General features: G+C 44.5%; 1 protein-coding gene across 3 annotated transcripts in view; it reads left to right on the top strand.

The window, feature by feature from the left end:
* VIT (vitrin) overlaps nucleotides 1-13,539 on the top strand; it is a 53,543-nt gene extending 40,004 nt beyond the window's left edge. For all 3 annotated transcript variants that reach the window (XM_050315541.1, XM_050315542.1, XM_050315540.1), the window contains 6 exons: nucleotides 3,443-3,505; nucleotides 6,212-6,359; nucleotides 6,538-6,641; nucleotides 7,132-7,358; nucleotides 9,320-9,833; nucleotides 10,423-13,539. In XM_050315541.1, coding sequence (XP_050171498.1) covers nucleotides 3,443-3,505; nucleotides 6,212-6,359; nucleotides 6,538-6,641; nucleotides 7,132-7,358; nucleotides 9,320-9,833; nucleotides 10,423-10,601 — 1,235 coding nt within the window. In that variant the 3' untranslated portion in view covers nucleotides 10,602-13,539. The remainder of the gene's footprint in view (nucleotides 1-3,442; nucleotides 3,506-6,211; nucleotides 6,360-6,537; nucleotides 6,642-7,131; nucleotides 7,359-9,319; nucleotides 9,834-10,422) is intronic.
* Nucleotides 13,540-15,588: the final 2,049 nt, after the last annotated feature.

The following is a 15,588-nucleotide window of genomic DNA, read 5'->3' as shown; positions in this document are numbered from 1 at the left end:
AGCTCTAGTAGCCACAACAAGACCAAGACTTGTGCAACCCTTGATCAAGAGCAGTTATGAACTGCAGATTCTACATGTTCAACATTTAAGGGCCCCCTTTGCTCAGAAACACTAAAAGCAGACTACACAAGATAACAGGCCAATTCATGACATGGAACTCTCCCTCTTACAAGGGCCTTGACCATCCAATATAAGACATCTTTTCCATCACAGTTTTCTTGCTATAGAGGGCCATGCTGGTGCCCTTATAAAGACCATTCCCTGGAATGCTCTGCTTACTTCAGAGCTGAGGTACAACTAATCCTTGCACTGGCTGTGATGAACAGCATAACCCATATGCATTACCTTGCAAATCCAGGGTCAGCAGCGATAGCTGTTGAGGCAAAATTTGCACCATCCCAAACACAAACAGATCACCCTTCTCCAACAGCCTGAGCCAAAGAGAGGAAGCGTTTCTATTCTCTGTAGCTTAAGCCATTAGTGTGCTTATTCGGGAAAAGCTCTAGGAGTGCCAGGGGTGCAGAAGGATATTTTGAGGCAGAAAATGACAGATTGCATTAAATACAATGAAAGGTTGGGCGTGGGGGAAGGGATGTTGTATTCGTAGTTTCTCAGCAACTGAAGTGCCAGCGTAGACTAGTGTGATAAAGCCTGATGAATTCAGATTGTCACTTCAGAGGAATTGTTCCTGGCGTGGATGTAGTCGCTGCTGTCTTACTCAAGTGAATGGGAAGTTTAATCAGTGTGGACAGCTGTGACAATCAGTGAAGGGAACTTTAATTAGCATGGCGTAGACTGCCCAAGCAGCAAGTTGAAATTCCCATGGCAATACCAACGTTAAATTGGACTGGCAGAGCAGGGAGGCCCATAGAGACTGCCCACCTTCCCAATTAGTTGGGGAAGAGCATTTGGTGGGTGACCTTATTGTTCCACTAAGCACAAATCAGCCAGCTGACCCACAACCTTCAAGAACTGGTGACTGTACTGGCAAATAAAAAAAAAAAATGCTGCACTGCCTACACTTGAATTTTCTATACCAGCAAAACTAATGTCAGCTGTATGCCTGGAAAAGGGATATGGGGTTCATTGGATACAGATAAGTGCATGAGGCAGATAACTATGATTTAGCTTCTGTATACAATTTAGCTGCTAAAGTGGATGGCATATGTTAATATCTAATTTCACCACAGTGTTAAATCCACCTACTTTCTGTTCTGCAAATAAGGCAAGGTTGGGGGGGAACTGCACATATGGGATACCAAGCTGGCACATGTGAGGTATGCAGTGTGCAGGCTGCAGGATGAAGTGTGGCTTTGGTCTGTTACTGAGGAACTATGACATGCCTGTGTAATTAAAGACTGTTTTTTTAAAGAAAAAAAACATTAATCATTTTCATCCATGTGGTTGACAAAGAGAGGATGAGTATGGATCAAAGACATGTTGCCCTTAACTTCCACATCAGATAAAACCACCATAAGCCTGTACAAGGCACCACAGAGCACCACGTACACAGCACCAAAAAGCCACACCAGCCCTCAAACAGTCCTAACCTGGCCAGACATATCCAGGGAAATTCTCAAACAAAACACACAAGGCAATTGCCAGCTCTTGCCATAAACAAAGTAGGGTTACTCTTTGTGCCTTTTATCTACTTCATTCATAGGTGACCACAAGGGCTCCTGTACAAGGTCGAGCCCAGTGCCCCAGCCGGCTTTGTGTCCTAGTTTTAGTGACAGGGCAAAAGCAGATGCCTGGGGACAAGCAAAGGAGAAGGAAATCACACAGGGCTGCTGTTAGCTGGTCTATATAGTCTCTGCAGTAGAAACTTTCTTCACTGGCAGCTGAATTTAAAACTAAGAAACCAAAGCAACCTGTCCCATACGAATGCTGCATTGTGCCATAGCCTCCCAGCAGGGGAGCAGGCACCAGGCCAGCTTTACACTAGGTCCTGCATACTCAGACTTACTACAAACGTGGCCCCTGACACAGAACTAGGCACAGCTTTCAGCATGCAGGTAGAAGGACTCCTTGAAGATATATTTGACAGTTATGAGAGATGGATTATTAGACTTAACTGGAATAGAAATAGGAGTGGTGACAGAGGGAGGTGGACTTGTATTTCCCCCCATTTTCTTGGCAGTTTTCTGCATTAATATGGCTTGGTCATTAATACATTCAGCAACCACCTCCCCTCATATTTAGTTGGTGACCTTCCCTGATGTCCCTTGACATACACTGCTCTCATCCTCAGCTTGCTTATGGCTGGCTGCTGTGTGTAGACAAACTCTGTGGCACCTAGTAATTTCTCATCTTTTTTCTATATTAAGCTCACATTTTCTGAAGTTACCTTTTTACTGTCTCTCCAAAGTCTGTAGTCTCTCCTTGACTTATTTGGTGATGAAACTTCAAGGAAGTCTTCCTCCTCCTTTTCTTATAAAAATGAATGTGCTGTTTACAAAATAATAAGCTGTTCTGGTGTTCTTTAGACCAACTGCTTTCTTGGGGAGCGTTCAGTTTGTGGCTTGCCTAATCACTGATGTCTCCTCTGAGGATTATCCCAGCTAAATCCTCTTAATCTTTTCATGCTGTAGTGAAAAGGAACAGCTCTTTGCCCTTGTTTGGAAGGGAGATACTGCACAGTAGGAGACACTTGCCAGACGTTCGAGTCATGAGTGAAGTTCAGTATTTTCAGACCTTCTGATGCCAGCCTAATGGTGCCCTGTGAATCAGTGCATCTCACAAGGACATAAACTCATGTTCCCAAGGCTGCTACCACCCAAATACCTCACCGGAGTCCTGAGCTAAAATCTACTAGTGGCCCTTAAGACCTTCCCATGACTTAACCATATCTCTCTGACACCATTTACCCTCTCTCTTTTGTGCTTTGCAAAATAACTCAGTCCTCCGGGGGCACCCAAGGAGCTGTGGCTTGCATTATTTTCCCAGCTATAACACGGCAGGGTGAGTCACTCACTATCTGTGCCTTCCTCTCCAGACAGAGAAGCAACATGCTAAACTTGTCGCTCATCTGCTTCAGACATTGTGCAGCTCACCGTAAGGCATGGTGAGCCAGCAGGGTGGCAGTGCCGGTTCTTGGGGGCAAACTCCTGGGAAGTCACCATCCCACACCGTGGCCACCAGCCTCTGCTCCTGAGGAGCCCTCTATTTGTGCATGTTGCTCTCAAGCCCTGGTAATTAGGGGACTGACTCCCAAAGGGGATTATTCAAAGTTGGTGTTTGGAGAGAATTGTCTCTGCTCTTGCTCTACCCTAGAAGTGATGTAGGTGGGAAAAGGTAAGCTCCAAGGTAGCTTACCCCCCATTCCCTCCCACATCACTCCTCCGGCCAGGGGGTCTCTGCAGTCACTCTGTTGCTTGCTTCCTTAGAGAACAGAGGCAGTCACTAAGCACACACTGATGGAGCCTTTCATTTCTCTTTCTAGGTTTCAGTTCAAAGGAAGAATTGAATCCGAAGCCGCTGGAGTCCATCTCCCAGGGTAACCAGAGTACGTACTTCAGAATTAATTTCATAATTGAGCCATACCATATTATTAATTACATATTGCTAGAACGCATTTAAATTAGATAGCAAAAGGTAAGTTTTTGAGACAGCCTGTGAAAATCCAGAAACACATTTTTCTCTTGCAGAGAAAGAGCGAGCACTCTCTGCCGACCCCTCTTACACATGTAATTTATTTTTGCTTCTACAAGGAAGGAAATAACAGCCAAAATTTAGCTCACCTGGGCAGGGAGATAGTGGCTGCTCACTGCTGCTTCTTCCCAGGCTGCCTCTTCCCAGCTCCATGCTCCTGGGGTGCAGAGCTTCTTCTCTCAGGGACTTTGATGGTGCAGGACAACAATCCAGCGCATTGCAGCCAGGGCTAGACAAGTGAGTCCTGCTGACCATAGCAGACTCCCATGGGTATGCTGTGTGTGGGTACCCTTCCCACAGCAGTGGGTGGGAGGGAAGGAAATCACCTAAGAAAGGGACCTGGTACCTGCCACAGCAAGGAGAGAGTGGATGCAGAGGGGCCACCAAGGATCCCTTAAGTCCAGTGAGGAAAAAGTAGGCTCCCCTACTCTAAAAAGGAAATCTTCTATGCCCTTTCTAATTAAAGACAGATTTGCCCATTATCTTATCTTTGGATGGGGACCAGAGCTGAAGAAGAAACAGAAAGCAAACTCTGAGTGGAGAGATGGGGTGGTCTGCCACCTCCTCATAAGAAGCCACCTCGGAGAGGGGGCTTCACCCTCCCAGCGTTGCCTGGGTCTTCTCTTGCCCACCCGCTGGCTGCTGAACGCTGACTGGACTCTTTATATGAACTGCTGAACCAAATGCCTATATATTCCCAGGCACTCCTCCTAATACTTAAAACTATTCTTTTCCCTACCAAAGATGTCAAATATACCTGAAATTGATACAGAAATAAGGGAAAGAAGAAAAGGGGAAGGCTCTGTCCTACAGACCCCATCACACTGCAGGAAAGCAGAGCTCAGTGCAGCGGAGACGCAGGCAAGGACATCTGTGTTTCTAGCAGTTGAACTGAGATAAGACACACCAGAAGCAAAATTCTCATCCTGCTGATACCTCTAGGATCATAAAATCTCTAATTCAGATCTTGCCTCCCTGCAAATCAGAAAGTGCTCACCTCCCTATGAAGTACCTTTAGCCTGTGCTCTTGCAGTGTCCCAGCACCAAAATACTCCCGCTGTCCGAATCCTCCCAGAAATTAAGTCTGTATATAAGTGTATGTAAATCTTTGCACACCCAGACCCTGCTGGCCAACAAACTGCCTACTTTCCACATATAGGTCTCATGGTGTAGCTCCCTTTGAAGGACAAGAAATTCAGGAAAACTTGGCCGTTAATTGAGACATTTGTTGTGGGTTCCCGACCCTGCCTCACGATTGCTGTGAATGGACACAGTTCTCAGTCACGGTCCTGTAATTCAGCATTATTAGAATTAGAAAAAAGAGACAGCTACGGGAGAAAAAAATTGAAGGTAATGAGATGGGAGGAAGTTGCATAAGCCAGTAAGAACAATTGGTGCTTTGTAGCCTTCGGGCTACCTAATGATTAAAACACACTAGTTTGGACAGTCTGATTGGTAGGAGGCATCATCACGGGGAAATCAAGAGATAGGGATGACCCAGATGCCGGAAGGGGAAAATGTTAATTAGCACTCTTGTTAAGCCAAATTTTGATCCCACTCCTGGTCGCACACCAATGATGAACGTTTCACCACTAACTTTCAGAGACATGAGAGCAGGCTGTCAGTGATGAAGACAGCATTTGCAGAAGCACAAAGATGAGGTTCATCTGTGTCATTAAAGGGAAAAGCTTGTTTGGGTGCAGGCATACCTTTCCTAGAACACTGTTTCAGCTCAGAGAGGCAACACACAACAGCACACTGCTGCTGCTGCTGCACACACAGGTCCACAACAATATGTAAAAAAACCAGCTCCCACTCAGTCTGAGCACAACAGGCAAAATCCTCTTCCCTGATGTGAGCTCCAGCCCGGAATGAAAGTAAGGAACTATTTTCATTCAAAAGTGTAGAGTTGCCAGGATCATTGTCAGTAATCTTGGATTGTAATCTGCTTGAAAAGACCCCACGGCTTCCTCCCCCTGAGGCACATCCCAGGCATCACACATTTTGGGAACTTCCCTCCTTTCTGAGCAGCATTAACAGCATATGTGAAGAACTGTTCCTGTTATGTCTATTTTATCAATTAAGTCCACAGAAGTATAACCAAGGAAATCCCTGTAGTTTGTGCTCTGCAGGTGGCCAGACCACAAAATCTAAGGATCATGGCTGGCTCTACAAACTCCCACCACCTCTGGACTGCAAATAAAGCATGCTGAGTCCCAGCTGTGGCACAGGATACAAGTCAGCTTGCTCTTGCATGGCTGACCTCTCTAGCTGCCAAATGCAGTGCTCCCAGACTGATCCCTGGGAAAAGATTCTTGCCCTTTTGTCACACAAGCTCAGAGGCTGTTTGGTACAAAATTATGCCAAGAATTGTGTTTATCAATGAGTAGGACGGACTTGAGCCCCCAGCTGTGATTTGTCCTCGTCAAAGGCTTTTCACAGAGCTTGCACAGCAGGACAAATCACTGGATGCAGACATTTTAGGCCTTTGCTGCTCACAAGAAGCACAGCTATCAGAAAGGACTAAAAATATCTTCCGTGTTTCTTTATCTCTCCTCAGATTGCAAGGTTGATTTGTCCTTCTTAATGGATGGAAGCTGGAGCATTGGCAAACGCCGCTTTCAGCTCCAGAAGCGGTTCCTTAGTAACGTGGCTCAAGCCCTTGGCATTGGCAGTGCTGGTCCTCTGATGGGCATCGTTCAGTATGGGTAAGAGTTTCTGGGGCAGCTACTCCCATTGCCACAGGGCATGACCGCACAAAGGCGATGTGTGCTAAAGGTCTCACTCCAGCTCATATTCAGGAACCAGGTAGCACAGATCAGTCCTACAGCTTTTGTGTTGTATGTGAAGCAAAACACTGACACTTGCTCTCATTTCTTCTTTTAGTGATGACCCTTCCACAGAATTTAACTTAAAAACTTATGCCAGCTCCAAGGAGATAAGAAACGCCATTGAGAAAATTCAACAGAAAGGGGGACTTTCCAATGTTGGTAGGTGATGGGGCTACTTACACATCCTCAGGTCAGGAAGGACTTAAGAGCCTGGGCTATAGCGAACCCACATGTCCTCTTGGGGACAGAGGTTGTGACCAAACAGTGCTCAGTGCTAGGACAGCACTGGTGAGAGGGCACTGTTCCCACCATGACCTGCATGTGTTGGTACAGGGCACTGCAAATCCATCACAAGTGGAGAGGAGAGACCTATCTCCTTGTGGGTAGTTCCCATTGTACTCTGGGAATCCTTGCTAACTCAGCTCATCACCCTGAGCTTTTCTGGAAGGGGGTTCAGCGCAGGAGGGCTCAGGAAGCACTGACACTGACAAAAATGACCTCCTCCCCACTCACGCAGCCACAGAAACTGCTTTCCCCAGCTCTCTGCAGCCTCCAATGCTTGAGTCAGCCCCCTACCTACCATTTCATGGGATATTATCAGGCAGAGTGCTTCCACATCTGTAACTCCTCAACTCCTCTCTTATTCCAGGGAAGGCACTTTCATTTGTTAACAAAAACTTCTTCTTGGATGCTAATGGAAACCGAGGTGGAGCACCCAACGTGGTTGTAGTGGTGGTGGACGGGTGGCCGACCGACCGCGTGGAAGAGGCCTCCAGGCTGGCCAGAGAATCAGGGATCAACATTTTCTTTGTCACAGTTGAAGCAGCTGCTCAAAATGAAAAGCAGAATGTTATTGAACTGAACTTTGTGGACAAGGTATTTAGTAGGCTGGGTCTTGCCAGGAGCTTGGCTCTGACTATGTTTTCCAACCTATTTAATTCAGGGCATTTCCCTTTCCTTCTTACCTTGACAGTTATTTCTTGTCCTGCTTGTATGCACTGTCCTGAGGTCTCCTGTACAAAAAGCCAGGCAGTAATGCTGAAGTCAGAATGAAGTTCAGTAAAGTTCTGGTTTGAGGTGTATCATGGGGCAAATGGCTTTTGTCCGACTAAACATTGGCACACAGCTGCAGTCATACTGAGGTGAGAGGTTTTCCAAGTATACAGCAGTATGACAAAGCAAAATTGCAGCCTGAGCTTTTAATGAGCCTACTGCTGGGCATTTCCCACCCAGCAAAGGGTGAGAAGCCCTGTCAGCCTAATGTCAACGTTGCATTTACAAACAGGTCCCATACAAGCGAATGTGGGGACAGTTGCAACATAAGCGCATCCTAGTTTTTCAGCTACACTGGGTACCTCAAACATTTTGTTTCCACTGTTGATGCACATTATTTTTCAGTTATTTGTTTCTGCTGCTATGGTAACTTCATGGTAGCTCTTAGAAAAAGAGTAAATCCCTGCCATGTGCAGCTAAAAATGAGAATGCAAGCCTTGATCGATTTGTATTTGGCACCAACAGTAGCTGCCTGCTCAACAGCGCTTCAGGGCAAGCTGGCACCCAGTTACAGCAGGAGATATCTACCAAGTGCCAGAACGGGCTGGGCTCAGGAAACACTGTTGAGTTATCCGGTATTTTCAAAAAACAGATTCCAATCTGAGCTGAGTTGCTCTGCCATGGATCATTCCCATGAGTTTCAGAGCTGCTCCAGAGAGCTGTGTTGTCTGGTCAGCATTTAAGTGGATTGTAGTCTCATTTGCATTTAGTATTTTTAAGAGAGTAAAGGTACAGTGAGTGTCTGCAAGCCTGCCAGGAACACAGCAGAAGTGTGAGTAGAGTGGACTCAGAATAGGAAGGTAAAGAAGGACTTGATACTGCTGCATCGTAACACTAAAATAGAAGCAAGACAGGAAGAAGAGCAAATGAGGGCAGCAAACTGTGAGGAGCCCAGACTGGAGGGAACTGTAACTTCCTTATGCAAGTGCCTTGGCCTTTTAAAAGAGTCAGATACACACACCATCACTACGTTGATAGATAAAGCCTGGCTTAACAAAATACTTTTATCCAGAGACCTGAGGCATTAACATTTATAAGGCATTAAAGCCAAGGACAATTTGATCCTGCCTATTCACACACTTCCTTCCCTGTCCCCACTTGACTTCTCCCACTTCCTCTTCTGTGACACCCCTGTTTCCTACCCACACTCACCTGACTCCCACTATAGACCCTTCCCACAGATCTGGCCTCTATGAGTATTTACTTATAAAAGTTAATGATTTTTTTGTTTATTTTTTAATAGTTGGCAGAGTCAACACACTGAGCTTTTTGCATTTTTCATCAAAATTGCCTGGGTTTTTCTGCTTAGAATGGTATGAGCCCAGGATAATCCAAATTAAGCCCCAGGTTTCACTTCAGGGTAGTAGGGTTTCTCAGCAGCGAAAACTTTCCTTGTTGCCCTGAAGGATGGGAGCTGAAGTTGCTTCCCAGCAAACACACAGGCTCCTAGAATGCTATTGGAGCCACGCTAACAGAAGCTCTGTAACTCATGTAAAAAAGCTTGACAGGTGGCAAACTTCCTTATTACGTTTCTTTCACTACTGTAATATCAGCTCCATCCCACAGCTTTTAAAAAAAGGCAGGAAAAACTTTCACATTACAGAAGTATCTGTGATGTTACACTGACATCATTTCCCAGGGAAGCAGATGGTGACTGGAGGAGAGGCCATTTCAGACTCCAGCATTGCTCTTTCCAGGAGCCTATATTTACAGTTTAGCTACATATCCCAGCAGAAGCAGGCAGAGTGGATTTCCACTGCGTTCATCCTTGTGTTGCCTTGCAGGCAGTGTGCAGGACAAATGGTTTCTACTCCATCAACGTGCCCAGCTGGTTCAGCCTACACAAGGTGGTCCAGCCCCTGGTGAAGCGGGTCTGCGACACCGACCGGCTGGTTTGCAGCAAGACGTGCCTCAATTCAGCCGACATTGGTTTCGTCATCGATGGCTCCAGCAGCGTCGGCACCAGCAACTTCCGCACGGTCCTCCAGTTTGTAGCCAACATCAGCAAGGAGTTTGAGATTTCAGACACGGACACCCGTGTTGGGGCCGTTCAGTACACCTATGAGCAAAGGTTGGAGTTCAGCTTTGACAAGTACAGCACGAAGGAGGATGTGCTGAGTGCCATTAAAAGGATCAGTTACTGGAGTGGTGGGACCAGCACAGGAGCAGCCATCAGCTACGCCTCAGAGCAGCTGTTCAGCAAATCCAAACCCAACAAAAGAAAGATCATGATTCTCATTACAGATGGCAGGTCTTACGATGACGTCAGCGTGCCGGCCATGGAAGCTCACCGAAACGGTAAGCTCCTCTATCACTACCTGCTCTCCCCACGTGTCCCAGCATTTTTCCAGATAAATGCAGTTCGCTATGATGTGACAGCACCAGAAGAAACTTTATGAAGGAAGAGTAGTACTTAACCCTGGGGCCTCTTTGAGCTCTAACAAGATCAGTAACTGTTTAACACCTGAATAAGGAACTTCAGGGGAAAAAAAATAATCCCATTAATCATTGCAAATGCAGCTATGTCTAGGAGATCTCAAGGGACTTCTACTGTCTTAGTAACACATGACTCCTTTGGCTTTCCAGTCAGGATAGTCATATCTTCCAACACATTTGCATTGGAATAAGAGGTTGTTGTTCAGAAGCCTGTTGCTTAGACCCAGAACAAAAGCTTTACTATTGTTTAAGCCTTTTTTATTGTTGGCAAAAGGTGCTTCTAAAGCACAAATTAGACCTTTCTTCCAATTTGAAAATACCACTTTCATACAGAGAGAGCACTCTAATTCACTGTCCACTTTTTTGTGGTCTGGAAACTACATTTGCAGAATTGGTCTTAAATTAAATTTAATGCAAAGAAAACTTTTATGCTTCTTCTATTTCTTTCCAGGAGTCATTGCTTACTCCATCGGAGTTGCTTGGGCAGCCCCAGATGAACTGGAAGCCATTGCAACAGACCCTGCTAAGGAGCATTCCTTCTTTGTGGATGAATTTGACAACCTCTACCGCTATGTTAATCAGCTCATCCAAAACATTTGCACAGAATTTAATTCCCAGCCACGGAACTGATGGACTCAAGCAAGGCAGGACCCTTGGCACCATGCTGAAGGCACATCAAGTGCCAGGGAATAATGCCAGCCCTCAGTACAAAAAACACTGAAGGTGTTTTCCTCTGGCACTTTCCAGTCAGCAAGGTTGATTGCAGCTCTGCCCCTATGCATGCTCTGTGTAGACTGTTGATATTTTTTTTTCCCTTGCAGCCTTCAGAAACTCTGATTTGGATGGATAGCTAAAGAGGCAGTAAACATGGAGGAAATAAATACAGCAGTTTGAAAAGCTGCTTCCAGAACAGAGCCCCAGCTTGCCCACTTCTCACCTTTGGACACACACAAGCTCCTTACAATGCACCACCTGCTCCCTGAAGCAGCCAGGTCCCTTCAAGGTGGCCATGCTGCTGAGCAGCTGTGGCAGAAGCACCTCTGTTGGCACTGCCCACCAGATGACACCCAGATAAGGGCTGAAAGATCAGATGCTTCTTTTGGATGGGGACCACAGCTCAAATTTGAGTGCCTTCTTAAAAGCAGGCCTTACTCCATACTGCTGTCTTGCCAGCCTGTCAAGCTTCAGCCACTGTTAACTCAAGCACTGAGATTTATCGAAACCCTGTGAGACTGGAAAACAAGTGAGGGGAAAAGGTCAAGCTCTGGGACCATACAACCCTTTGTCAACTCCAATAAAGCCCCAAATCCACAAGGCAGGCAACCTGCAAGAACTGCAAGTGTCCTTCAATACTGCATTAATATTTGATTTTGAGAAGTATCTTGCCTCCTTACCTCTCTTCCTCTGCTCTTGGGTGGCTCAAGACCTGCAGGATCACAGAAAAGTTGCCAGGACAGAGACTCGGAGAAAAATTGTGGGTTTAAGTTGCTCACACTCAGAAAAGCATTTGAGACCTACCACTTTGTTGTTAAACCACTGCTCAGAACAGCTTACAGCAGTTTCTAGTGCTAGGAGAGCTATTCAAGAGCCATTAACAGGATCTAAAATGGAATTGCCTTAAACTCTGTGTTACATACTGGGAAACACAGCATTTCAAGCATTTACAGACACCCTCTCTCAAATTCGGGATAGACTTAAGTTTTAATGGATTGACTTCAAAATGTAGATACTATGGCCCTGGATCAGTCAAAACACACAGTGGTTTCTTAAGTGGAGAACTACTCATATCACTAGTCAGTGAGGGGGGACTGACACACTAGGAGGACCAAAAGAATAGCGCTTTAATTAAGAAGCAGCAGTTGGTGGTTAGGTTCCACCCAGCATAATTTAAGAAAATATGTTCATTAAGCAAGATTATCAAAGAGCCAATAAAAATGTATGTGTCCACACACCTTATGGCAATCAAAGCCATGCCGCATCAGGCTTGTGGAACTAACAGGAAATGGGAAGAAATTAAATTTCCCATATTACTTGCAAATCAAGCTTTTAACAGCATTTATAGTTTTAATAACCATGACCCAAGATATTTATTAGCCACATAAAAATTTATTCGAAATTAATTGCCGCAAGGGAAACTCCTTTCTGTCAGCAAAAGTAGCACAATCTTTTAAATAGTTATGTTTGGAAATGTGATTGAAAAAAGTGCCAATTAAATAAGCATAATGCAAACCAGCAGATTTTGCATGATCCCCCTGGTGTGGTAACATAAGCCAGGCTGGGGACCTCTCAAGAGGTTATCAGAAACAGTCCTGGAGGAAACACTGGTTTTACACAGGGAAGGTTCAGATCTTCCTCTTAGAAGAATATCATCAATTCAACAATGCTACCCAGACAGAAGGTGCAGGCCACTGCCAGACTCCAAAAAAAATTAAAAAAAACCCATAAAATATATTTGCGTGCAGAACTGTTAACACTAATCTGTGCTGCTGCACTTCCACAGCAATAATTTCTTGGCTTGAAAAAATGATTATGAATAGAGTTAGGTATGAGCAGAGTAACACCTAATACTCCCCATTTCCCACCTCCTCACTGTTTGGTTGAACACATCTTTTCTGTCAACAACGGACATTACGTGGGCTGGACAAAACTCAAACGCATGAACTGAATTTAATGGGGACTTCAGTTCACGCGCCAGATTCATTGTCTGAAAACTGTTTACTTGGGGCTTGGTTTGGGGCTAGCTGAGAAAAAGACCTAAGTCTTAACTTATACCTACTCTTAATATTGTGGTTTAATTTTTAATGCAACAACTTACCAACGTGTACTCTTCTCCATACTGACTGTACTGTTGTGGCACTTAAGACTGGTACCCTGCAGAGACTCCCCAGTGTTTCACTTGTGCTCTGCAGGAAGCACAGCAATGACAGCTGAGATATTAGGAACAGCTAGAGCCACACATGTTATCTAGGATATGCATAAGGGATATATGCATATAGGATATAGCTTCATCCTAAAACTTAAACTTTAAGCAATGACAGTAAGCTTTCAAGAGCTCTTTCACGGGGAAGTTGCAGAGCTATCTTATGTCAGGAATTTATAATGGGCACTTCAGGGTTTGTTGTTGTTTAAATGGTTTATCTTAAGTTTACAGAACAACTATGGTGCTCGTTTGCCAATGTATATTTTTATTTACTTCTTCGGATTACCTTGAAATTGTTGGATCTCAAAGTGTGAAAGTGGTTTAATCCAACTCTCATCCAAACTTAGATTCATAAACATTGTAAACTTAAGCAGAAGCCTCAAAACTTATAAGAATACACTCTTCCATTTACAAAAGCAACACACTCCTCTCAACCTTTACCTTTCATAGCAATCAAATTACTTGCCACCTACAAAAGTTTCTAAATACTGTTATTAAAAAACAAGATAACTTACATATGTATCTTGATAAATGTTCAAGGAGGTATATTTGTTTCAGGAAAGCAGCAGAACTCCTTCTGTAACATATACAAGCTATTTTGAGCTTATCAATTGCTATATCTTTTGCAATAAAATTGTCTTAAAGGCATATGCAGTGCATGTCATCTCATATGGGTTTAAAAAAAAACCCACCAAATATGGCCCATGCCATTCTAGTTTCTGAAGCACAGCTGAGGTGATTACTACATTATGGAAGATTGGCAAAGCCCCAGGTGCTTCAATATCCTTTTACATGCTCAGATGTAAAAAATCCTTAGAGTAATCTCAAAGTTAAGGACTCAGAGTCTAAGGACTGAAAGGCATCAAAGACATAAATATTTACCAAAGTCTGCAAAATCATGTCTTATTTAGAGCTAGGCTTCTTTTGGAAGTGGGTGAGGAAGGGAAAAATCACAGAGTTTCCATACACTTTCTAGAGGCAGGACTGAATCAAGAGAGAATCTGGATGTCCAGTTGCTTGATAGTGGGCCACTTAGATGCCTGACCAGTGCAGTGGAACCTGCTGTCTGACAGAGGCATCCCAGAGAAGGGCAGAGGACAGGTCCCACCCAGGACTGGGAGCTGTCTGAACTAGTCACTGGATACCCATTCCAGAAGGTGTTGTCTGATCACCCTCTCCTAAGAAATAAGTATTTTTGCACTCAAAGTTGAGCTGATGGCTTATCAGTGCTCAGCAATCACAGTGCAGAACACCTACCTGGAAATAAATACTGATGTCTATGCTCTGGAAGCCTTGGCAGAGCTCAATCTCAGCACCTCTTGCCTCTGACTCCAGTATTAGCCACTCACATTCTCAGTGAGCCACCAAATTCAATTAAAAGTTCAGCCATCGCTTCACAAAGAGGTAACTCAAAGTCCCGTTTCCCTGAGTGGGACACTCAGCACTTCTGCTGTCACTGTGCCACCCTGCACAGAAAGTATTGCCCACTGTGTGCACCTTCCTGTTCCTCAGCTGTTGTTGCTTTTCTGGTTCGGCAAGAGGAGTTTTTCTCCTGGCTGCTGCTGACAGGTGGGTAGAGAAAGCTTCTCCTTCCTCCTTGCATTCCTTCCCCCATGGCTCTCCAGCACGAGGCAAGCCATTCCAGTAACCAGGAAAAACTCTGGGGTTAAACATCCAGCCAGGACCAACCCAATCTAAACTTGTTTAGTGGATTTAACACCTTACCTGTAAACTCCACAGAAAATTATTCATGTTATTATTCATACTTAGCAAGTGAAACCAAGCAGTAAATATCAAGAAATATTACCTAGACACCAAATTTAAATCAGTCTTCTGTGGAATACATACCTTAAATTACTTCATGGTTGAAAGAAGTCATATCATTCCTCTAGCTATTTTTCTCTGCCCATGAGCAACATTATGGAAACAACTCGATCCCTTTTCTTTTCCTTTCCCACCTAAGTTTTAGAAATCTTAGTCAGTACCAGACAATCTACATTTGCCAAGTCACCTACATACTGCAAATGTACATCTACACAGCTCAGTTCTTCAAATTCCTCAAGGTAATATTTTTTAACTTGTTAAAAATTAAACTGGGTGGGGGGTGTGTGTGCAGTATCACACGTTTTGGCGCTGCATCAGCTACATTACTTACAATCAACTGTGTCAATCATATTGAATGGCAAGAGACACAAGTGTTATTTCTCTTAACACCAGTTTCACCCCCTCTCTGATTTCTAATAAAAACTCTGATAAGTTCAAGAACTCCAGCACTCACGGAAATGACTTCTTTTTAAGCACAAGGAGAAATAGTAGAAGTTTCTCTGTATCACCAAATATAGTCACTTTTCTCACACCCAAATCCTCATGGGAACATGTCTTGTTCATAGGCAAATCCATAAGCATGTTAGGAAGACCTCCCACGGGGAAGAGTCACTCCTATATTGTTCACAAAATCATCTTTCCCACTACCTCAGGAACCTTCTACTGACCCTCTCTGGAGGCAGAACACTGGGGTGAATGTAATTGTATTGTCAATTCATAAAGCAATTACTCCTTTCCTATGAGGCAGGAAGATGAGAAGGACCAAATCAGAAGGGTTATTTTACACCTACCGTGAAGACGAGATAAGAACTTCGCTTATCCCACCTACAAGCTTAGAAAAAAACAGGATGGACTGACTAACAACAAGTTGTT

This window comes from Myiozetetes cayanensis, unplaced genomic scaffold (genome assembly GCF_022539395.1).
Source record: "Myiozetetes cayanensis isolate MyiCay16 unplaced genomic scaffold, myiCay2020 scf2-11, whole genome shotgun sequence".
NCBI classification, from domain to species: Eukaryota; Metazoa; Chordata; class Aves; order Passeriformes; family Tyrannidae; genus Myiozetetes; species Myiozetetes cayanensis.
Note: the sequence above shows the minus strand (reverse complement) of the source record. Positions and strands in the feature narration are given on the sequence as shown.